Below are 24,572 nucleotides of genomic sequence, written 5' to 3'. Positions count from 1 at the left end.
TGTATGAGGGAGGTACAGGGCTCAGGGCAGGGGTCTGGGGTGTGTGCGGGGCTCAGGGCAGAAGGCAGGGTGTGTGTGTGGGGGGGTCAGGGCTCAGGGGAGAGGGCTGGGTAACTGCCCCCCTAAGAACTCCCAACCCCCCAGCTCCTTGTCCCCTGACCACCCCCTCCAGAGACCCCCCCACCCTAACTGCCCCCCCAGGACCCTCCTTGCTCCCTGTCCCCTGACTGCCCTGACCCCTATCCACCCCCCGTCCCCTGACAGACTCCGGGACTCCCATGCCCCATCCAACCCCCCCTGCTCCCTGACTGCCCCCTCCAGAGACCCCCCCCATCCAACCCACCCTGTCCCCTGACTGCCCCCACGCCCACCCCTTATCCAACCCCCCCAGCCCCGGACCCCTTACCATGAGGCTCCACGCATAGCCTGATAAGCTGCCCCACGGGAGCGCGCAGCCTCGGCCCCCAGAGCTCTGCGCGCACGGCGGCAGGGTTCCGGGTGAGCGGGGAGCGTCTTTCCCTCCCCGCAGAGCCAAACACTGCCCCGCGGGAGTGCGCAGCCCCTACCCGCAGAGCGCGGTGCGCGCGGAGGCAGAGCTACAGGGGAGGGGAGAAGGCGCGGGAGAGTGGGGTCATTTGCCCACCCCGTGCGCACGGTTATGCTTCTGCTCCCTGCCCCCGCTGGGGCAGCGGAGGGCAGAGGAGAGCGGGCCGGGCTGAGCAGATTTTTTAATGGCACGCTGGAGTCCCGGCAGGCTCCAGCGTGCCATTAAAAATCGGCTCACGTGCCGTCTTTGGCACGCGTGCCATAGGTTGCCGACCCCTGCACTAAACGATAGGCCTTAGAGGAGGTAGTATAGAGTTGGCCATGCCAGTTCTGTGCTGCTAAGGGTATGTCTACACTGCAATCAGAGGTGTGACTACAGCACATGTAGACATACCGAGGCTAGCTTTGGGCTGGTCTACACTGAGGGGGGGGGGATTGATCTAAGATACACAACTTAGCTACAAGAATAGTGTAGCTGAAGTCGACATATCTTAGATTGATTTACCTCGTGTCCTCATGGCGCGGGATCAACGGCCGTGGCTCCCCCGTCGACTCTGCTTCCGCCTTTCGCTCTGGTGGAGTTACGGAGTCAATGGGGAGTGCGTTCGGGGATTGATTTATCGCGTCTAGATGAGACATGATAAATTGATCCCCGATAGATTGATTACTACCCGCCGATCCGGCGGGTAGTGAAGACGTACCCTTTGATCTAGCTAGCTTGAATAACAATGGCAGTGGAGATATGGCAGCACAGGCAGCAGCACACGCTAGCCACTTGAAAACATACCCAGGGTCTCAGGTGGAGTTGTACAGCCCATGCTGCCATCTGTGCTGCTGCTGTGGCTCTTGTAATTCAAGCTAGCTAAATCAATGCTAGCTCAGGTATGTCTACACATCTGCCATCACAACTCTGATTGCAGTAAACAACCACCTTTATATATTAATGTTACTTTAAGCAGTTTGTGCTTGAACCTGCCTAGGACATGTGCAGCATCATACCTATAGGCACCAAATAAAAAGCAATCATCAGCAGAGGAAGTTCAGCAAAACATGATCCTGCATGAATGAGAACACTACTTTGCATCCTCTTTCTCTGTTCATCAGCAGTAGGTGTACGACCCAAGAGGAGAACTCATTGCTAAATCTCTCATTAACATGGTGAGAATCGTGCTTACACCAGATGTCCTAAAACATAACCGTTCCCCTTTTTTACCCTCCTTGCTACCACTCAGAACAGAGGGCTAAGTGTTAAGCTACATCTGGAAGCAACAATCTTGTCCATGCCCCTGAACATCATGCAAGGACCTACATGATCAAGGCCTTTATCAATCTCATTTTGATGATTCTGCAGGTGGATATCTTCTTCATAAAGGCTGTATCACTAAGAGACCTGAAGAAACTTGTGATTAGCCATGATAGAACTGGTCCAGGTAGGAGTTAATTTTCTAGTGACTAATTTGTTTTGTGAGCTGTTTTACAGCACAATACTCTTTATCTGTATATATAACATCCTTCATACAAAGTGTTACAAAAGGCCTTGCAGTGAGAAGACTAAAAAAGAGACACAAGTACTTATTCCTGCAGATTAGTCACAGTGGTGGGATTGTAGAAAGCTATGGTAATGGGCAGCAAAAGGCAACTGGGATGTAGTATCAAATAACATCAGTTAGCTGTTGGTTTGCAAGCTGATTTATAACAGAGTGCTATTTATTTGTCATACGGAGTACCACAGAAGAATTCACAAGGGTAACTCATACAGAGCTAGATAAAATGATTCTTCTATAGACAGTGAATGAAAATGAGGTACAGGAATAAAGTTAGAGCACTGATTTGACTGCCACTTTGCCACCAAGTGGAGAACCATAACAACAACATCCTAGTGGTGACGAGGACGCAGAGAGAATCTGGCAGCACTAGGCCATTTGCTTCATGTGTACTGGGCAGTGTGGGATTGTTCCTGTGGATGGCATTATATATGCTCTGTGTGGTCTCAAACAAAATGAGAGTAGCCTTGATCATATCCGCGGATAAGAGGAGAGTCTCCTGCAGGGCCCTGAGATCAGTATCAATTTGTAATACAGTTGAGAATCACTGGCATAGTGTAAAAGAAAAGAGCTGACATTTTGAAAGGGCTACAGTAAAGTATTTGCAGACTAGAATCAGATTGGATCTCCTAAGCTAAGCAGGGTCAAACCTAGTCAATACTCATAATTGAGGATCAGATTGCATTGTTTTAGGCTCTATGCAGACATATGGTCCTTGCTCCAAAGAGCTTACAATCTAATTAAGGACCAGATACAACGGGTAAATGTAACAAGCAATTGGAGGGAAGGCAGGGAGGAGGAGAAGGGTTATAATAATAAGTCTGACAAGGTGAGTGAAATAATATCTTTTATTAGACCAACTTCTGTTGGTGAAAGAGACAAACTTTCGAGCTACATAGAGCTCTTTGTCAGGTCCAATAAAAGATATTACTTAACCCATCTTGTCTCTCAAATATCCTGGGACCAACATGGCTACAACAGCGCTGCAAACAATAAGAAGTTTGCACAGTTACTTAATCTTGCATTATGCACAATCTGATGGCTTCAAATCATTTAATTTACTTCAAATCATTTAATAATTTCCTTCTGCTCCTAATACTTGGCTGGAATGGGCATTGCCTAAGAAAAAACCCAGTGCACCTGGAGGTGTTCTGAAGATTCAGTAGGTGGCATTCTTCCCTCTGAGTCAGTACTGGACCAGTGCCCTGCCCACTGTCCTGTGGAAAATATCTTTTGGATAAAATGTGAAAACAAGGTCTTGAACATTCCTTTTGTCCTTTTTGCAAGAATGCTAGTGTTAACCGGGGCATCATGGCCAAGTTCTAAATTACGTAATTATATTCAGCCTACCTAAATTTGTCCTATGTTTTCAGTTGACTAACTTAATTCCTCTCTTTAAAGTGGTGCTTATTATGTATGTCTTGCCCCAAAAGTTGCTAGTCACTTGTTTAGTATTGCTGGTAGAGAATGGCTGTTATGTTCTGCCCCAGAGAATGGTGATTGGTGAATGGTAGTTTGGTGATAGGTAAGTGAACTCTATATGATTAATCTGTTAAAGGCTTGGATCTTTCACAATCTAAGTGTTACATAAATGTAAGTTATGTGATTACCTTGGGCAATAACTTATAAGTTTAGTTAAGAGTGCGCTTTGCTCTCTTTATAGAAGGAAAAAGCTGAACAAAAATGTACCCTTGAAACCAAGGCTTGAAGAAAACACAAATTTGAAAGGCTTAGTGAAGAAGTTTTCACCTCAATAGAAGAACCCCTTTTGTTCAATATTTTTTTTTTCAGTCAGAATTAGTTAATCTAATAGTAATTCGGTTCTTACACCATACTTTGCCTTGGTGGTTTATTTAAAATGATTTTTATTGAACTCTTTTCAAGATTGAAAGCTTATATTTTTAAGAGACTGTATAAGGCTATTGTAAGAACACATGAATGAGGATGTTATATATTAATCCAATTTCTCTGAATTCATAATGTCATGTACTTCATTCCCAAAGGACCAAGGATTCTGGTTCTTACAGTGAATCATGGCAAATTGCACAAGCAGAATGTTTTCTCCATATGTGAACCTGAACAAAAGGAATAGAAGAGCATAGGTTGAAGTGGGAGTGGTGGTAGCAGTTTACAGATGCTAGTACACTCCTGTCTCCACACAAAGAATACTCTGCTGGAATCAAGATAGTCTCTTGCCTATGCTTAGGAATATTGTGCCTTAGTAGTAGTATGGGAATCTTGTGAGGGTATTAGGTTAATGTTTTCACTTCTTTAGCTGAGTTTTGACATAATGAGATCTGCTGTTGGGAAAACAGTTGTTTCAACTTTTCTCTTCAAGATATTTTTTTTCTCCACAAAAATACAAACTTGCAAGTAAACTTTTGTCATTTCAACCCAGGCAATGGATGGTTCCTTGATAAGGTGGTTGTCAAATTTAAAGAGGAAGATGATGATCAAGAAGCTGTGTTTCCCTGTAACAGGTATGCCATTGATGGGAAATCAGAATTGTAGTTTGTTATACTGCAAGCAGCTTAAGGAAAACATTGCAAGACAGGAGCCAAACACTTAAAAAAACCACTTTGCTGTCTGTACAAAGCCTGAATATATGAATCCTGCCCAGCAGTCTTCCAGGGAGTAAGGGGTGAACAGAATTCACTGCTCCAAGCTATGCAGAAAAGGCTGCTGGATCAGCATGGGAGGGCATGGAATAAGATGGAAAAGGTCAAAAGCCAAATGTTCTGTGGGTGAAAAGGTGCAATAATTTTTCCTTTACCTTGCATGTACATATCATATAAAACGAAATAAAGTTTCAATTCTCTGCTCCTTAAAAGATATTATGTTAAAAGTTTCCAATCATATGTATTTAGGCCAGTTCATTTGGCATTTCCCAGTCACCAAAGGTCATTAGATTGAACTTGATATATTGGAAAACTTTGAAGAGAACTTTATATCTAGGTGCAAAAAAAAAAGTTAGTTGATATTGTCTTAGAGGATAGTTAAAATGTTTCTGCTAATTTAGCAAAGTTCTATTTCCTTGTCTCAATGCTGGCTCTAGAATTTTGCTGCCATAGGCAAAATTGAAAAATATCCAACTCTCTCAGCCTCCAGTCAGAGCCACTAAACATTCTTTTGCTCCAGATATTTTGCCATCCTAGACAACAACCTAGGCTACATCTACACTACAGGGGGGGGTCGATTTAAGATACGCAAATTCAGCTACGCGAATAGCGTAGCTGAATTCGACGTATCGCAGCCGACTTACCCCGCTGTGAGGACGGCGGCAAAATCGACCTCCGCGGCTTCCCGTCGACGGCTCTTACTCCCACCTTCGCTGGTGGAGTAAGAGCGTCGATTCGGGGATCGATTGTCGCGTCCTGACGGGACGCGATAAATCGATCCCCGAGAGGTCGATTTCTACCCGCCGATTCCGGCGGGTAGTGTAGACCAGGCCCTAGTCTTCAGCAGTTTGTATGTTGAAGCAACCACCATATAAACTTCAGATAGGTTTGCAGTAGAAAGAGTTATAGATGAATATATGTGCATGTGTGTATGATATCTATATCTAACACTATAGAAATGATTCAGAGAAGCATATTTTAAAATCAAGCAGATTATGCATTGCAGTACAGGCTTTCCAAATACTTGGAGTATATATACATTTGGCTACAAAATAGTTGTTCATGTCAGCTCAATCATTTTTTAGGGTGGGGGTTGTCTTACCATCTTGATTATCAATTAGAAATTCAGTTAAGAAAGGAAACATTGTCTGTTTTTAAGTGAAAATTCCCCTCTAGCTTAAAAAAAAATTCAATTTGCAAAAATCCTGCAAATTGTTAGCTAATAACTATTTTTTTTCTCTAAAACTATTATTGTAATGATTAGTTTTTTTATCTATTAGGCTATTTAATTAGTTTGGTTTACATTAAAGTTGGTTATTTGAAGAGTAGACAATGGTTTCTGTAATGTCAGAGAGATTTTATAAGATTCCTCCTAAGGGAGGAATACTTGACTAAGACTGTGGACTTGCTATAAAACTGCCATGTCAAAAAGAACTTATTAAGCACTAGAAAAAGGTTAGAGACATTATCTATAGAACTAGAGGGGCTCCGTAATTCTTTGCCTGCAGTAAGTGCTACCAATGAACCAAAGTTTCCTGTCTATTTTTAAAAATGGTTAGTGATCTTTTGGTTTCTTGGAGGGGATTAGAAGAGAATTCACAAAGGTTAATCAAGGTATTTATTGCAACAATAGTTTAAACATAATGGAGTCTAGTCTTCTCTCCCTACACAAGAGTTTTATTCACATAGTTACTTTGTATATGGAGAGTAGAATGAATTGCAGTTGTTTAGGATACAGCAAAAGGGAGCCAATAAGTTGGAAACTTATAATGATTACCAGTATTTTAAAATAAGAGAACTCATGTAATGGCTGTAAAACGTTCTAATATGAGATAGGGGGATCAGTTGACGAAGTATGTGGGGGTATTTTTGTAGCATGTCAAGTTTAGGGTTAAGCCCTTAAATTCTGTAATGTACAGTGAAGGGCAAAATTGAGGTGAAATTCACCATCATAGCTGCCCAGTCCATAGAAGCTCTAGAAGCCTCGTAGATCTTAGAATCTAAGGAACCTGCCAATACTTACTCGTAACTACCAGGTGTAGTGCTAACTACCATGAGTAATCCCATTGCCTGTGGTATAAGTTGGCATAGTTTCATTGAATGAGGGAAGCTGTGCCAAATTCATACCAGCAGAGAATTTGGCCCAGTAAGTGTTTACAAGACTTAGCTTGACAAGAGATGCACAAAAAAACATTGGTGAAAGGAGTGGAAATAATGCTGAGATTCCTCATAAAAAGATTAATTACTAACTGCCATGAGTCTAATTATTATCTCTTTACAATGAAAGATGGTTAGATGAGTACCAGGATGATGGGAAGACCGAGCGAGAGCTAATTGCTAAAAGTAAGTATTCCAGTAAAGAGAATTTGCATTTTAACAATATTCTAGATATCAAATGACTAGTTATGGCCGAGAATATGAAAATTCTTTGTGAATGTGATTATAAATTTAGACATCTTAAGTAGCTTTATCAGCAAACAAGTATAAAACTTTTTTATTTGTTTATTTTAGAAAATGGTAATTCACAGAAGGCATCCACCAAAGGTGAGAAACACTCTATATTCTCCTCCCAGAACTTTGACATTGAAGTTAAACTCAGTTTCAGTATAAAGTGAACAAATAAATGAAGCAAATTAGTTTCCTCACACAGTAATCATTTATGTAAAGAATCAAGTAGTAGTAAAGTATAGTCATCTATAAAGGTGACGTGTCCTGTCTTTTCAAATGAATTGAGCAAAAGGAGATACACAAACCATTTTTGGTTTTCTTCCCATTTCTATTATTCAGTCCTGAAATCAGTCAGAAATTCCTTTGAGAACAGATTTCAAGAACTGGTTTGTTTACCCAATGCCACTGTCATTTAATACACAGGGACAGCTCCCCCAACAAGCATCAGTGAGTTGAAAAATGTATTGTGAAGTGACAGTGGAAACAGTTTCAGGTCAGAGTTCAGCAGAGTTTTTCTAAGAGTATCCAGAAATAATTTAGACTTAAGCTATAAAATTGGTCAGTGTAGTTAAACGCAGTATCTTCATTTGGTTGAATAAAATTGGCTGAGTAAATGAAATCTTAATATTAGAAATCTGTCTGTCTACTTACCTATCCACAGATATAGTGCCTATCATTGTAGTAGCTCAAGTATTTAGCACTATAAATAACCTCTTTTTTTTTTCCTTGCCAGCTTTAAGGAGAAATAACTTGATGAGTTCATAGGTGTTTGATTTACATTTGTGGGTTAGTGTGGTGGGTGAGTTGGTGTCTGTATCTGAAAATCTTACTGAGGGAAAATAAAGTCAAGAACAGAGCTTTGCATTTAGTTTTGAAAATGGTGAATTTTGTGGTTACTTATCTTTTGTGGGATATGCCCCATAGGCTAAATCTAGGTCCAACTTCAGCACGTTTGGTGTCCTGCTCTCAAAGTCTCCCCTATTGGTCAACAGTTGCATTGTTCCAGTGGAATGGAGCTTTCATGGATGGAGAGGCAATTTCTCAGGTAGTTAGGGTTATTCCCATGGAGAGCTTTGATTATCACACCAGAGACCTTGAAGTGGACTCTGCATTCAGTAAGCATTCAGTTCAGATTGGAGCATCAGGGAGATGTGTTCATGGCAGCCTGTGTTGCTAAGCAGATGGACTACTGTTTTTTGTACTAGTCTGAGTTTTACCAGGCTGTGTGACTTCATTCCGAGATGTATTCCATTGCAATAATCAAGCATGAATGCATGGATCATGACTATGTCTATGTCTGACAGGATGTGGCACAATCTTTTGGCCAGCCAATAAGGTAGTGAGGTGTTCTTCATCTCATGTCTATCTGAGCCTTTGGTAGCATTGAGGAGTCCAAAAGGACACCAAAGCTGATTTGTCAGTCTGAGGGCAGATGTTCTCAATAGTGGGAGTGTTAAAGAGGAAGCAAGTTTTTTGAAAAGCCTCCCTCGGCCTATCAGCAGCACTTCCATCTTGCTCGATTCATCGTTAGCCATCTGTTCTTCATCCAAGTGTTGATTTCAGCTGGGCATGGAGAAAGCCAGGGGATGGTACTGTTTGATGTAAAGGAGATGTAGAGCAGTGTGTCATCTGAGTACTGGTGTCATTTCAGCCTGTGTTGTCTAATCAGCTATACCATATAGCTGTTGAATAATATGAGAGACAAGACGGAGGCTTGTGGGAGGTTAACAGAACAAAGGGGTTAGGAAGGAGGTCTTGAACTCAACCCATAGGTATCCACTCATGTGCAGTATCTGGGTGTATGTCAAAGTAGAGAGAACTCCCCAGAGCCACAGACCCTTGATGGAGAAGACCTTTGTTCTGACCTCTCAAATCTGCACCCAGCAGTTTCAACTCTGCTGATCTCAATTGGTACTGCAGATCATAGTATGACAGGTATACACCCTCTCACAGACTGTATTTAAGTCTTTAAATACTAAACACACTCACAGAATAATAGACAACCAGTGCAGATGGCAGAACACTGGTGTTACTGATTCTCACAAGTGAAGGCCCTTGAGCAGTGAAGATGTCACATTCTTCAGTAATTGCAATCTGCAAGTGAGTTCCAAGAGAAGCCATCAGAAAAAGGCATTGTAGTAATCCAGCCTTGCCTCAAGGTCACAGAGGCATGGAGCACTGTGCTGAGGTCTGTCTGAAAGCAAAGGTCACCACATCAAAACAGTTGAGAGATAATAAGCCACTCTCGAAACCCAGAGAATCTCCTTCTATCTGGATATGGCTAATGTTGCTCAGCCATCATCTTCCCCGTTACCTTCTCTTCAGATAGGGGTATTTGAAACTGAGCTGATCACCATTGTTAAGCAGGTCTCCTGAGCACTAGTTGAATCTCAGCACTTTTCAGTCAAGCTGCCACTCTACTTTCTATAAATGAAGTATTCATTCTAGAGACCAGCAAATGGGCTACAACACAGATATCCACGAGCTACCTAAGGCAAGGGTTCTGCCTGCAGGAGGCAGAGCTACACCAAGCTCTGGAGCATCTGCAGATCATAGATAGACTCTCTCAAACAAAGTAGGGCAGCAGATCTATTCATGCCCTCTTCATTGCATGTTGGGTGCTCAATGTAAGAGAGAGGGGTTCCAATACACTTGCCTTGGCAAAGAAGATGGATAATTGCTCTCAGCACTCAAATGAGAATCAAGGGAGAATCAGGGTGAATCTCTTTTTTTTTTCCTTTCCCCCCACCTCCCCGCCCCCATGCCTCATGATAGGTGGAGTCTCAGAATAATGCACAATAAGGGAAGAGGCAAGATATAGTGTACCACAGTGTTGTTTACGCTGCAGTCAGTTAAAAGGAGCTAGACTCCTGCCGTGTGGTTCATGAGGTGCTCTGGGGTATTGCAGGAGTTTATGGGTGTTGCACAGAGTGTGGTTCAGCAGCAGTGAAAGCAGGTCAGCTAACAGATATTGTCATGCAAGGATATTGGGCAGAGAGAGATATAAAAACAAATAGAAAACACAGAAAAATTTCTCCCCAGAAATTCCTCAGATTTTATTTAGCCCCTTCTCCTCCTTCAAATTTCTGCTGATGGGGTAAAAATGATCACAGGTAGGCTACAGGCTCCTGGCAGGTTAATATTAGTCCATGTCACAGGCACCTCTGTTGCTACCCGGTGCACTCCACTGCCTGGCCAGTATGTGTGGTCTCAGTCATGAACACACACCAGGTTGTTACTCTTTCACCATGTATTCATTCATTCATTCATTACAAAGTATCGTAGTGTAATGCTGGCTTAGAGCATGGGGAGGTTTCCCCACAGCCGTCACTCCTCAGCCCAGGCTCCCCCTCTGGGCTCCCCCTTGCTTCCTGTTCCTTCCACTTATATCCTCCCAGTTACACTGTTAGCCCAGTGATTTTCAGTGTTCATCCCGCAACAAATTGCCTCCAGGTGGGCCTGCAGCCTTCTCCAGGCTACAGCAATGCCAGTGATCAGGTTGCTGCTGATAGTGTCCTGTGACAGCCCTGTTTATAAATGGCAGCGACAATGCCCTTTGTCAGGTGGACTCTGAAGTTACTGAAGAAGCAAATCAAGCAGGTTGGCAAACTCTGTAGCAAGCTACTGAAAGACAAGCAAAGTAAGCAAGCTAAGAGACCAGAAAATTTCCATGATCTCTGTGCATTCCCTCAGTAAAATAATTTAAGCAGCTGCTACATCTAAGAAAGTGGTATGTCCTTATCAGTCCTGAGAACATACAGCACTGATGTTGGAAAATCATAGAGCAATATCTACAAAACACCAACAACGACCTACATTGCTTATATAAGAAGAAGATGTAGCCCCCTGTATTATTTTCTTTTGATTTTACAGTTTTCACTCTTAAAATATAGTGTCTGTTTTAAATGTTCTTGATTCTTTGTGCAGAAGTCACTGCAGGTTTGATTTTCCCACTTTTGCAGCTAGCATTTCTTCTATGCATCAAAGTGTCAAAGAGGTTCATTGGGAGGATGTCATTAAGGCTGATTCGGCTTCATTTGTTAGAGTTAACAAAGTGCCTATGCACTGGCAGCATTGCTGGGCTAACATGAAGATGAAAGCCTTAGTTACATTGATTTTTTAGAAGACAGAGAGAATTTTGATACTTTGTTGAAAAACAGCCTTTCCACTTCCTTTCCCTAATTCATTTAACAAGTCCCAGACTGATTTTTCAAAAGAAAAGGGCCATAGCTAATAAACATAACATACAGATAATACAATCCACTGACATTAACACAGTGAATGGTACATGATATATTAAGTAAATGCATCTTTTTATATGTGGCCATGCAAGGTAGGTACAAAGGCCAAAATTTTCAATCCTGGTTATCTAAAATGAAGCACCTAAATAGTGGCCTGATTTTCAGAGGTGCTAAGCACCCAGAGCTTTCACAGATTTTAGTGGCAGATTTTGTCTGAATAAGGACTGAAAGAAGTGATGGGAGAACTTCCAGATTTGGACAAAAACCAAATATGAATATAAAGCCACCATCCCAACCACCATTGCATTATACATCAACCAATTGATGTTTGCAACTAGTTCCTTTTCTAATGTAGCCATTTTTTAATAAGCAAATGTCCAAGGGAGCTAAAGTGTTAGACAAACATTTATTCTGACTCTGGAGTGAGCAGATTGAAATGAATTTACCAAAGTGAGAGAAAATGCAATTAGGTTGGTTTGGCCAGGACACTAGACTGTGGAAGGAATGAAAAGTAAACGCTTGAGAACAAGCAGTCGCAGATGCCTAAGAGGCCTTAAATCTGTTAACCACTGATTCATTTCCTGGTAAACTCCCAACTCTTTGATCACTGATACATTAACCTTTCTCTGGAAATAATAATTAAGAAAAGATACAACCATGGGCAACAATTAAAATAAATCACAGTGTTCAGAATGGCTTCCTGGTCTCATAATATGTGCTCAGCACGCTGCATCCTGCAGCAGAAAGCCTGCAACTATGTGTAACCCCCACACCTCCTGAGTGTGGTGCTCTGTCCCATCTAGTGGCACCGAGACCACTTAGAGAGAGAGATAAAATGAGTCTGCTTTACAGCCTCAGCTAACAGCCAGTTGGCTTTTAGCTCATGCTGTAGAGTATCATGCACTAAGCTCCAGAAGTCCCAGGTTCAATCCAGCCCACTGATGACTGGTGTCTGTCGGTGTTACATATGCACGGCTGCCTTCTTGCCTCGGGACAGATTCACCCTGGCTTATCCACCTTCTGCTCAAGTAAAGCAGGGCCCAGGTGGAGGAAAGTCTACCAGGGAGGCACTGTGATATAAGGTGGTGGTCACAATCTCCCTTCCATTAGGTTCTGGGGGCAGCCTGTGCAGCCCTCAAAGAGAGTGGTGCTTACTGTAGATAGGGCATGGCCTGGGTGACTAAGGGATGATCTGACTCATTGTAGCACTGCGTCAGCCCCTCTGCCTGTGGGGTTAATGTGCGAAGACCTGGTTGAAACTGAAAAAAACAGTGGAATACCCAAAAGAGCAACAGTTCCAGCAATGACTTCCCTCACCAGCATGAATTCCTAAGGGGCACAACATGCCAGGCTGCCACAGGGAGCTGCAATTTGCATCTCTATGCTCAGCAGGGCTGAAGCTGGCTGGCCATACATATCTAACAAATAAAGTTCCTCGTTAGACAAGGTTTGTATCTGTCACATATTGCATCTGACTCATTCCTGGAAATAACCCTAAAAAGACAAAAGCTAGCCTGTCACCCACCAGACTGACTGTGAGCTGCATGTCTGCCTGCTGTGCTGTGTCTGAACCCAAAAGAGCCACAGAACAATCAGCTGTGACACAGAAAGCCTTCTCTACAGAGTGGGGGTTGGGACAGGATAAGCTACATAAAACAAAGAAGAAAACAGGAAAAAAGCATTAGCCAAGGAAACTAGAACAAACAGATGGAGGGAAAAAATAGGCAGGAAAAAATGCAGCTTAAGAACAGGAAAAAATACATCCAGGTTTATAAGTGAATTAAATGCCTCTAAAATTTCTCTTGACAACACGCATTGTGGGCAGACACATGATCATGAAATAGTTTTCCTTTATATTAAAATCATCAGCAAATGACAACACTATAGAAGTACACATCACAATCTAAGCACAGATTCTTAATTTCCTATCTCAGTTAGGTTCCTTTGCCCCCTACGATCAGCATGATCCCTCAAGGGTCAGTCATTTTGAAATCATGAGCAAATTCCATCCAGCCAGTAGGAACTACTCTTTTGGTCACGAGCATCCATTTAAGTCTCACAGTATTGTTTTTGCTCCATGATCTGTTTTCTGCAACTTTTTTAAACAGGAGAATAATTCATAACTTTGATACAATTTCCGGGTATATTTTTGCTAGAATTCATGGTTGGCAAACAATTTCATAATGCTTGGCAACTGTCCAAATACACTCTAACAGGGCCCAATCCAAATCATGTTGAAGCAAAATGAAAGAACTCCCACTGAATTTTTTGGGCTTTAAATTGGATCCCTAGTGAATAATTTGATCCCTCAAATCATAGTCAACTGAGTAGATCATTCTTATTGACAAAAATATTTAAAAATCAATCATGGTTTAATTTGTACTATTCAAGCAGCTCTGTGTTCTAGTATTCAGTTGTTTCATGTGACTCCTATGTTAATGTCTTCCGTTTTAAATAATCTACCATCTCCTAAATAGATAAATAATTTTCATATGAAATACATACATACATTAAGAAATTAAATTAATGAATGAATTAAATCAATTATATTTAAATAAATACATAAATAAATACAATTAATTATACCAACCAATTTATTATAAATTATTACACTATTATTATAGCAATAGAATAATTAATGTAACCACTTAGCCAAGGATTCCTTTTCCCTTGTCCACATTATTAATATCCCCTTACATATCCACTCCTCAACTGCAGTCCTGTGTATGTCATCTCTTATTTACACTGTAATCTCTTTGAGGCAGAGGGTGTGTGGCTGTCCATTGTTTGTAAAGCATCATGTAAATTTATGACACTGTTCAAATGCTTTGTAGTAATAATGATGAACAAATCCCTGTGTATTCCCACTCACTGTTAAAAATGTGATTTTTTTTTTTGCTTTTATTTAGCACGACAATGGAGAGTGCAGGTTAAAACTGCCAGAGATTCCCCAGAGCCACAGAAGTGTAAAAGAACCCTTGTGATTTATGGCTCAAAGGGCAAAAGTGGTGACCTTCTCCTTTCTCCACAAAACCCAGAATATGTGTGCTTTCTACCCAGAGCAATGGATGAATTCCTTGTAAGTCATCACTATACAATACTGCACTGAGATTATAATGACATTCTGCTCTAGCCAAAGGATATATTTGAAATGCTGCTTTGGTTGCTACAAATGACATAGTTATTTACAAAGATGGAATGATATAACTTTAGATCTTGGGCCATCCACTTCCTGCAACCCTGCTCAACTTGTTACCAGATTTGCTCGTTACTTTGGGGTACGCTCATTTATTAGGGTAACTCTTCTGGGTGGGGGGGTTCTGTAATTCTATTAATGTACTGCTTGTGACACTTTTGTTCGTATACGGAGCTCTACTTCTCCCTTCTCCAAGTTCCCTCCCAATGGAGCTATCCTGCAGGATCTAGGTTCCCAAAGGCTGGGTTCCTCCAGCCCCAGGACCTAGGTTCCCAAGGGCTGGGTTCCTCCAGAACCAGATGAACACACACACACACACACACACACACACACACACACACACACACACACTAACAGAGCAAGTCTGAGTGGACCAGAGCAAGCAGCACCACACCGGAATAGAGTAAACCTGAGCAGGCTGGGTCGAACAGCACTTTCAGTCTGCCACCCTTATAAGCCCCTGGACTCGGCGGACTGGGTCAAGCAGCACTTTCAAGCTGCCACTCTTGTATGTCAAGGTTCAGCACATCCCTATCCCCACTTTAACGTTACAATTGTACCGGTAGTAACCCACTTGATGAGCAAACCTTGCAGTAGTTTTGGGCGCTACAGGGATCTTTAGCTTAGGTAAGAAAAGCGTTGCTGCAGAGTAAATGGGGAAGCTAAAAACACAAAAGAGTAAAGCTCAGAGAGAGAGAGAGAAAGAGAAGCAACCAGCTTAACCATAAAAGTTATTTATTGAATAATAGTGATAACCACACAAGGAGAGCCTAAACAAACATAGCAGTTACATTATAAAGTCATATATAGAAAACTATACCTGATCAAACAAGTCAGGGTTAGAAAGTTATATCTGAGGTAGAAAAGAAAACAGAGAGAGAGGGGGATCTCACCACTCCATGAAGCTTGTACTGGTCGGGGTTCCCAGGTGATGGTGGTAGCTCAGGGCCCTGAGTGCTGGAGACAGGCAGAGCCCCCAGCACAATCAGTCAGGAGAAGATGAAATCCCAGTGGAACTGATGCAGAGTTTGGATTCATGCATCAGAACACTTACTTGAACATAGGTAGGGGTTTTTGTAGAGAAACAACAGTGGTTCAAGGGAGAACACTAGATTTGTTTATGTGTAAACAAGGGAAAATACTCAAGTTGTTTTGTTCAGGCTAGACCTGGGAGCTGATCATTCCTGGCTTTGGGCGATGTTCCTTGGAGGGAGCTCACAATGCAATTAAGATGCTTCAGTATTTTGGATATCAATCAAGTATTCATTACTAGAATTGGTCTGATAACTGCTGAGCTGGGTGTGTGCAGGTGTAGGTTCATTAACATCTGGAGCAGAGATCCCGCATGATGCAGTGCTTCCCTGCTTTTCTGGTCCCAGAGTTCAGTGCAGTTCTTGCCTTGGAATCTCTGTTCTCCATTCTGTATGTTAATGGAAATGCCTCCCTGTCCCATCTTTGATGAAGATGAGGCTAGAGGAGTTGCCTTAATCCTATCACCCTTGTCCGGAGGGGTCTAGGTGTGTCTCCCACTGCTCTCTGCAAGTCTTTTCTCTGATTGGTTTTGGTTCAAGCAGAGGCTGGTGGGGGGTGTCCTTCATGAGTCAGACAGGCTGGATACTGCGCCCTGGTTCCCCAAGAACACAGAGCTGACTGGTATCAACTACATTCAGTTATAGTGTTCAGACCCCAGTGCAATCTCATTATATTACAGTGGGTTTCAAGGATGTAAATCAGCAAGAAACATGATTCCTTTCTTGTATTTTATAGCATATGCTGCTCATTGTCTTGCATATTTTTTTATTTTCTTAATCGTGTTAACCCTGAAATCATTGGGTAATTTGCCATTGGCTCTAATGTGTAAAGTATCAGGCCCTAAATCTTTACTACATGTTCTTGCACCCTGCAGTAATGAGGGCTGTGTAAAATTCTTAGTGTTAGATTGTGCCATTGAGATACAGCCTGTAGCCAAGGGGAACATGGAGCTGCACTGCCTCAGGAGAGCCCTCAGGAAGGCAGAACACCTATTTGAGCTCCTGCAGCCAGGACCAAGCACCCATTACTACACACTTTTGTGGCAGGTAGCTTGCTGCCCCCACATGGCTGCTCAACTATACCGGCCAGTGTATAGTGGAGAGTGCAGCCATGGCTGTGCCTGCTGCTTGTCCCCAGTGAAAACAAAGAAGCCCCTGTTTTTCCCTGAGTGCAGTGAATTTAATTCTGCTTCCCCTTCACACAGGCCACACAGAGGCAGGAGGATGAGAATAGATTTAAAAGAGACTGTATGGAGGGATTTTTTTTCATACCAAACTTGGAACTCTGCTGTGGCCTTATGAGTAGGAAATGATTGGGGTCTCAAAGGGGTAAAAGTCCCTGCATCTCCCCCTGGAACTAATCCATCTCCAAGGAGGCTATAGTCTGGCTAGGTGAATGCTCAGAAACACCTCAAAAACGCACAGGTTTTACTGCTTGCCAGTTTGGAACTTAAGATCTTGATCCTTCTAATATTGTGGGATCTAGTATTTTAAGTGGGGGGCTGGGAGCTTAGTGTAAGATACTATACCTGTCCCTTTCCCTTCCTTCAGAATGCTGAAGATGAAGAGGGTTGGACTGTGTGTCCAAGGGACATAAGTGGGGCTTTGCTCTCTCTCTGGTCTTCATTAAAGGGGCCTCCACTTTTCCACAGTGGGCATGTTTCAGTGTGATGCCACACTGACAGCTTTCTAAGTGCATTTCCATTCTTCTGACTCGCTTAGTTTTAGGGAAACATGCTATATGTTCCCTTGGCTGTTCATGTCCTTGGTTTTGTTGCTTTGTGTCAAAACCTTAATATTTTCTGAAAGTTGTTTGTTGTGCATGAAGGTTTGTCTTTTTGCAATATGAGTCACACTATTTTGCAAGCTTTGTTGCATTTTAAGTAAATCAGAGGAACAGGCCTGATTTTAAATAGTGGTTGGTGTTTCATGGGAATCTTTGAAAACTCTTCTCTTTAGAAACAATTCAACTGATATATCTTATGGTTTCTGTTGTTTTCCTTTCTTCCTTATTTCCAAGGATATTTGAATAAACACAGGATCTTTGTTTCATAAGTGAGTTCATCTGCTCCCATTTGTGACAGCACACTTGTGGGAATGATTATGATGTCACAATGAACGGAGAGTTTTTAGTAATACAATGCAGTAAGGAAGAACCACAGATAATGTAGTATATCCAAGATTCATTGTTTTGAAACAGTGGGCTTAATTTTGATCCCAGAAATCCATGTAAATCTGCATATTGCCCATTTACGTGCCCACTTATGTTCACATCATGGCAAGAGAGTATGTATATCCCTGATTTTCCAGGTGCACTCACACAAGTTTGCCACAAATGCATGCACACTTTGAAGTTAACAATCATGTCCAAACTGTTTTGCAAAGTCTCCTATGAAATGTCAGCAGCTCTCTCATTTTAATTACAGATTGCACTGGTCTACAATTTTTGAGAAGTCGTCTGCTTCAGAGATAAAATGTGCTATTTATTATGTATTTTGATGTGCTGAATTCAAATATGACAATTAAAACAACTGATTGGCTACTGTTTCTAAGATATTTAAGTTTTTACATTTTATGTCTATGTATACTGGGTAGATAGTAGAGTTTTAATCATAAATTGTAAACCTAGGTCTTTTCATGTGTTTATGGTTGCTTTACATGATAATATTTCACCTGTCCTGTTTATGTAACACTTTAAAAATCAGCAAAAGGGTTATATAAATAAAATTTATTCTGAAACAAAAGGCAAAAAACTATTCTGTACATAGTTTAGTCCTATTCAGTGTCTACTCGGCGCTTCTTGGCTTGTCTCTTGTATTCATTAAATGGAGCATCTCTTGTCACTGTCCAGCAATAGTCTGCAAGCATTGATGGGCTCCATTTGCCCTGATAGCATTTCTCCATTGTTGCAATGTCCTGGTGAAATCGCTCGCCGTGCTCGTCGCTCACTGCTCCGCAGTTCGGTGGAAAAAAATCTAGATGAGAGTGCAAAAAATGTATCTTTAGTGACATGTTGCAACCAAGGCTTTTGTATGCCTTGAGGAGGTTTTCCACCAACAACCTCTATGTTGTCTGCCTTGTTGTTTCTGAGAAAATTTATTGCCACTAACTGGAAGGCTTTCCATGCCGTCTTTTCCTTGCCACGCAGTGCATGGTCAAATGCATCATCTCGAAGAAGTTCACGAATCTGAGGACCAACAAAGACACCTTCCTTTAGCTTAGCTTCACTTAACCTTGGAAATTTTCCACGGAGGTACTTGAAAGCTGCTTGTGTTTTGTCAATGGCCTTGACAAAGTTCTTCATCAGACCCAGCTTGATGTGTAAGGGTGGTAACAAAATCTTCCTTGATTCAACAAGTGGTGGATGCTGAACACTTTTCCTCCCAGGCTCCAATGACTGTCGGAGTGGCCAATCTTTCTTGATGTAGTGGGAATCTCTTGCATGACTATCCCATTCGCAGAGAAAACAGCAGTACTTTGTGTATCCAGTCTGCAGACCAAGCAAGAGAGCAACAACCTTCAAATCACCACAAAGCTGCCACTGATGTTGGTCATAGTTTATGCAACTCAAAAGTCGTTTCATGTTGTCATAGGTTTCCTTCATATGGACTGCATGACCAACTGGAATTGATGGCAAAACATTGCCATTATGCAGTAAAACAGCTTGAAGACTCGTCTTCAATGAATCAATGAACAGTCTCCACTCATCTGGATCGTGAATGATGTTGAGGGCTGCCATCACACCATCGATGTTGTTGCAGGCTACAAGATCACCTTCCATGAAGAAGAATGGGACAAGATCCTTTTGACGGTCATGGAACATGGAAACCCTAACATCACCTGTCAGGAGATTCCACTGCTGTAGTCTGGAGCCCAACAGCTCTGCCTTACTCTTGGGTAGTTCCAAATCCCTGACAAGGTCATTCAGTTCACCTTGTGTTATAAGGTGTGGTTCAGAGGAGGAGGATGGGAGAAAATGTGGGTCCTGTGACACTGATGGTTCAGGACCAGAAGTTTCATCCTCTTCCTCTTCCTCGTCTGACTGAAGTGAGAATGATTCTGGTGCATCAGGAACCGGCAGTCCTTCTCCGTGGGGTACTGGGCGTATAGCTGATGGAATGTTTGGATAATGCACAGTCCACTTTTTCTTCTTTGACACACCTTTCCCAACTGGAGGCACCATGCAGAAGTAACAATTGCTGGTATGATCTGTTGGCTCTCTCCAAATCATTGGCACTGCAAAAGGCATAGATTTCCTTTTCCTGTTCAACCACTGGCGAAGATTTGTTGCACAAGTGTTGCAGCATATGTGTGGGGCCCACCTCTTGTCCTGATCTCCAATTTTGCAGCCAAAATAAAGGTGATAGGCTTTCTTAACCATAGTGGTTATACTGCGCTTTTGTGATGCAACAGTCACTTCACCACAAACATAGCAGAAGTTATCTGCACTGTTCACACAAGTAGGAGGCATCTCTGCTCACTTTGGCTAAACAGAAATGTGTCCCTTTGCAAAATCAAACACTGACAAATAAGAGAGCACGACACTGTATGATTTCTAGAGCTGATATAGGGCAATTTGTTCAGCAGAGTGATGTAAGCTTCGTTATGATTGCATCATCCATGACTTCTAGGAATAACATGATGCAATTCCTATCATGTATGACGCAATACCAGCTTCAGATTGCATCATTCATTGTTTTGCCTAAAAAGCAAGTACTGTCCAAACCCAGTCATAGATTTATTCATAGATCCAGTCCAAGATGTATTTTAGTCATTTCTGGTTTAAATTGAGATCCCTTCCCTTTATAACTCACTTATCCTCCGCCATTCCCAAGTCAAGGGTCGTATATACACTGACCCAATACCATATCTTGAAAACTAGAGCCAATCAACACTTTTAAGCATCATTTTCGTTCTCAGTGACCCAGAATTAGTAAAGTTTGACTACATTTATTTCAGAAGCATTTTGGCTGTAGAGCAGTGTTGTTAGCAAATATAAAGAACAAATTACTGAAATATATAAATAGAGAATGTACAAGTTAAACCTACTTGCTTTCATTGATCTTAAACTTTGATAGCAATAGTACTGTGTCAGCTACCAATTAAAAATAAGTTAAAGAAATACACATTAAATGTAGAAAATAAATTGAGTAATAAGAAGTTGTGTTTATCATATAATCATAGAAACATAGGGCTGCAAGGGACTTTGAGAAATCATCAAGTCCAAGTAATCCTAGGCAGGACCAAGTGAACCTAGACCATCCCTAACAGGTTTTTGTCCAAGCTGTTCTTAAATACTTCCAGTGATGGGGATTCCACAGCCTCCTTTACAAGCTTAACAACCCTTATAGTTGGAAAGTTTTTCCTAAATCTCCCTTGCTGCGGATCAAGCCTATTAGTTCTTGGACGTGGACAACAGTTGATCCCTGCACTCTTTATACCATCCTTTAACATGTTTGAAGACTGTTATCTGGTCCCCACTCAGTCGTCTTTTCTCAAGACTAAACATGCCCAGGTTTTGAACCTTTCCTCATAGGTCAGGTTTTTTAAACCTTTTATCACTTTTGTTCCTCTCCTCTGGACTTTCCCCAGTTTGTCCACATCTTTCCTAAAGTGTGGTGCCCAGAATTGGACACAGAACTCCAGCTGAAGCCCTCCAGTGCAGACTAGCACAGAACAGTTACCTCCTGTGCCTTACATATGATAACTCCGAGTTTATGGTGGTGGTGTCTCTGAGCCTGGCAGAGTTGGCGGGAAAGAGCGAGAGATGAAAACAACAGGGAACAGAAATACTAAGGAAAATGAAAAGTGTGGGGTTTAAAGGGATAGTGTGAAATTGCTGGACAACAAGTAATTTTATTTTAAACATTACTAAAAATATTTAGTTTAGAGAAAAAAGAAATGGTAGGCCAGCTCTTAGTAAGTGTCTCTCTTTCTGTCAAAGTGGCTTCCACCACTTAGTCACAGAAGTTCTTTTTACATACCCGAGGGACACCACAACCAAGACTATGCAAAGGCCAAAACCATAATGGGGTTCAAAAAAGAACTAGTTAAATTAATGGAGCATAGCTCCCTCAGTGGCTATTAGCCGAGATTGTCAGGGATGCAATCCCATGCTCTGGTTGTCCCTAGCCTCTGAGTGCCAGAAGCTGGGAGTGACAGGGGATGGATCACTTGATGATTGCCTGTTCTGTTCATTCCCTCTAAAGCACCTGGCATTGGCCACTGTCGGAAGACAGGATACTGGGATAGATGCACCATTGGTCTGATGCAGTATGGCCATTCTTATGTTCTAAAATAATCATAATGATTACCTATGACTGTTTTAGTATTAAAAGAAAGGAAAAGAAAACATTAAACAAAACAACACAAATGGCTGACCACAAATTATGGTTACTTTCATTATAGTCTCTTCTGTATGTATCTTTCTGGAGAGCTTCTAACAGATTTCACCCTTGAGAGTAGCTTGCTTCTGAGAGTGTTTTTCTTTTGGTAGGTTAAGATCAAAGTGTACTATTTCCCAAAATTATTGTGTTTGGTTTTAGTATTTTATTAGATTCTTAAAATTATTTATATATGTGCAGAATAATTTTTGTTTAAGGGCAAGTGTAGACTGTCTAGTTATTAATAATAACCTAAAAAGTTTATAGTTGGACAAAATAAGCAATCCTAACTAAATTCTATGAAATCAAAGAAGATATTTAAATTAGTTACTTGGAAAAAAGTCATTTAAGACAGACCAATTATGAATATTAACAATTGTAAATTCAATTACAGCCCCATTGTTTCTCTGTTTACCAATGTTTAGCTCCTGTCTCCTCTCCAGAAATATGTGGTCTAACCACTTGGTGATTAAAAAGAGAAAGTTAGCCCTTTATGTTACAACAGCATTTTAATATTCCAACAAAATCACTGTGAGAGTTTTAAATCTAATCCCTTGGCAGTATCTTAGTTAACTTCCTCTCACCAATCCATGCTGAAGTCTTGGGGAAGTTCTCCTGGGGTTGGTTTCTTCTTGAATCTTCTCTGTTTTTCTTATCTATCTGTGGCAGCCTGCTTAGGAAGTGTGATGCTGGAGCAGGGTAGCAGCGGGTAGGAGTGAGCGGGTGCTCTCTTCAGTATTTTGTACCCTTCTGCTTCCTATTTTCATGAAATTATAGGAAAACACTTCTCTTTCAGGCTTGTTTAGATTCAATGTTGGTTGCTGTCACCCATTCATTGGCTTCATGCCTTTGTGGTTGTCTTAGGTGAAACTTTCAGGTCCTGAATATGCAGTCTGCTTAATGAATATGCTACATTTCATAATTGCCTCTGTTCTTCTTGTGGCAGGAAGGCAACAGATAACTTTCAAAGCTAGTTTTAACTCATCCTTTTTATTCAGTCCATTCTCTGAGATATTCGCTCAATTTTGTTAGTTTGTCAGGAAATGAAATTCTGTCTTCAAAATCCAAAACTCCCTGTTCTTTATTTAAGAGTTTTCAGTTCCCCAGTCTTCTAAAATTAAATAGACTTTTACAAAATCTTTAGCTTAAGTTGTTGATTCTACATGACAATTTTTGGAATGATGATTTTCTTGTCTTTCTGAGTTGGGGGAGGGTTTGCTTGCACACAGCCTGTAATTAATTCATTGCCATTAATATAAATATTCTATACTTAAGTGGCTTCTTATATTGGTAACCAGTCATAACATCAAATGATTTTGCCATATTTGTACATAACCATGTTATTATTCCTATAACAATGATTTCAGGAAGTTATTATATGAAGGCTTGCATTTAGATACAAAATATTTAAGAACATAAGAACAAAAGAACGGCTGTACTGGGTCAGACCAAAGGTCCATCTAGCCCAGTATCCTGTCTACCGACAGTGGCCAATGCCAGGTGCCCCAGAGGGAGTGAACCTAACAGGTAATGATCAAGTGATCTCTCCCTGCCATCCATCTCCACCCTCTGACAAACAGAGGCTAGGGACACCATTCCTTACCCATCCTGGCTAATAGCCATTAATGGACTTAACCTCCATGAATTTATCCAGTTCTCTTTTAAACGCTGTTATAGTCCTAGCCTTCACATCCTCCTCAGGTAAGGAGTTCCATAAGTTGACTGTGCACTGTGTGAAGAAGAACTTCCTTTTATTTGTTTTAAACCTGCTGCCTATTAATTTCATTTGGTGACCCCTAGTTCTTGTATTATGGCAATAAGTAAATAACTTTTCCTTATCTACTTTCTCCACATCACTCATGATTTTATATACCTCTATCATATCCCCCCTTAGTCTCCTCTTTTCCAAGCTGAAAAGTCCTTGCCTCTTTAATCTCTCCTCATACGGGACCTGTTCCAAACCCCTAATCATTTTTGTTGCCCTTCTCTGAACCTTTTCTAGTGCCCGTATATCTTTTTTGAGATGAGGAGACCACATCTGTATGCAGTATTCAAGATGTGGGCATACCATCGATTTATATAAGGACAATAATATATTCTCTGTCTTATTCTCTATCCCCTTTTTATTGATTCCTAACATCCTGTTTGCTTTTTTGACTGCATCTGCACACTGCGTGGACATCTTCAGAGAACTATCTACCATGACTCCAAGATCTTTTTCCTGATTCATTGTAGCTAAATTAGCCCTCATCATATTGTATGTATAGTTGGGGTTATTTTTTCCAATGTGCATTACTTTACATTTATCCACCTTAAATTTCATTTGCCATTTTGTTGCCCAATCACTTAGTTTTGTGAGATCTTTTTGAAGTTCTTCACAGTCTGCTTTGGTCTTAACTATCTTGAGCAGTTTAGTATCATCTGCAAACTTTGCCACCTCACTTTTTACCCCTTTCTCCAGATCATTTATGAATAAGTTGAATAGGATTGGTCCGAGGACTGACCCTTGGGGAACACCACTTGTTACCCCTCTCCATTCTGAGAATTTACCATTAATTCCTACCC

The 24,572-nt window shown here is 41.4% G+C and overlaps 1 protein-coding gene across 1 annotated transcript in view; it reads left to right on the top strand.

Moving 5' to 3' along the window:
* The window catches only part of RP1 (RP1 axonemal microtubule associated), a 225,597-nt gene that overhangs the window by 137,909 nt on the left and 63,116 nt on the right, over window positions 1–24,572 (top strand). Inside the window, exons 28-32 of the mRNA XM_065398305.1 lie at window positions 1,898–1,976; window positions 4,489–4,570; window positions 6,996–7,051; window positions 7,220–7,252; window positions 14,307–14,476. Of these exons, the coding sequence (XP_065254377.1) occupies window positions 1,898–1,976; window positions 4,489–4,570; window positions 6,996–7,051; window positions 7,220–7,252; window positions 14,307–14,476 (420 nt within the window). The remainder of the gene's footprint in view (window positions 1–1,897; window positions 1,977–4,488; window positions 4,571–6,995; window positions 7,052–7,219; window positions 7,253–14,306; window positions 14,477–24,572) is intronic.

Source organism: Emys orbicularis, chromosome 2, assembly GCF_028017835.1.
Source record: "Emys orbicularis isolate rEmyOrb1 chromosome 2, rEmyOrb1.hap1, whole genome shotgun sequence".
Classification (NCBI taxonomy): Eukaryota; Metazoa; Chordata; order Testudines; family Emydidae; genus Emys; species Emys orbicularis.
The sequence above is the reverse complement of the archived record's forward strand: the minus strand, read 5'-3'. Positions and strand labels throughout refer to the sequence as shown.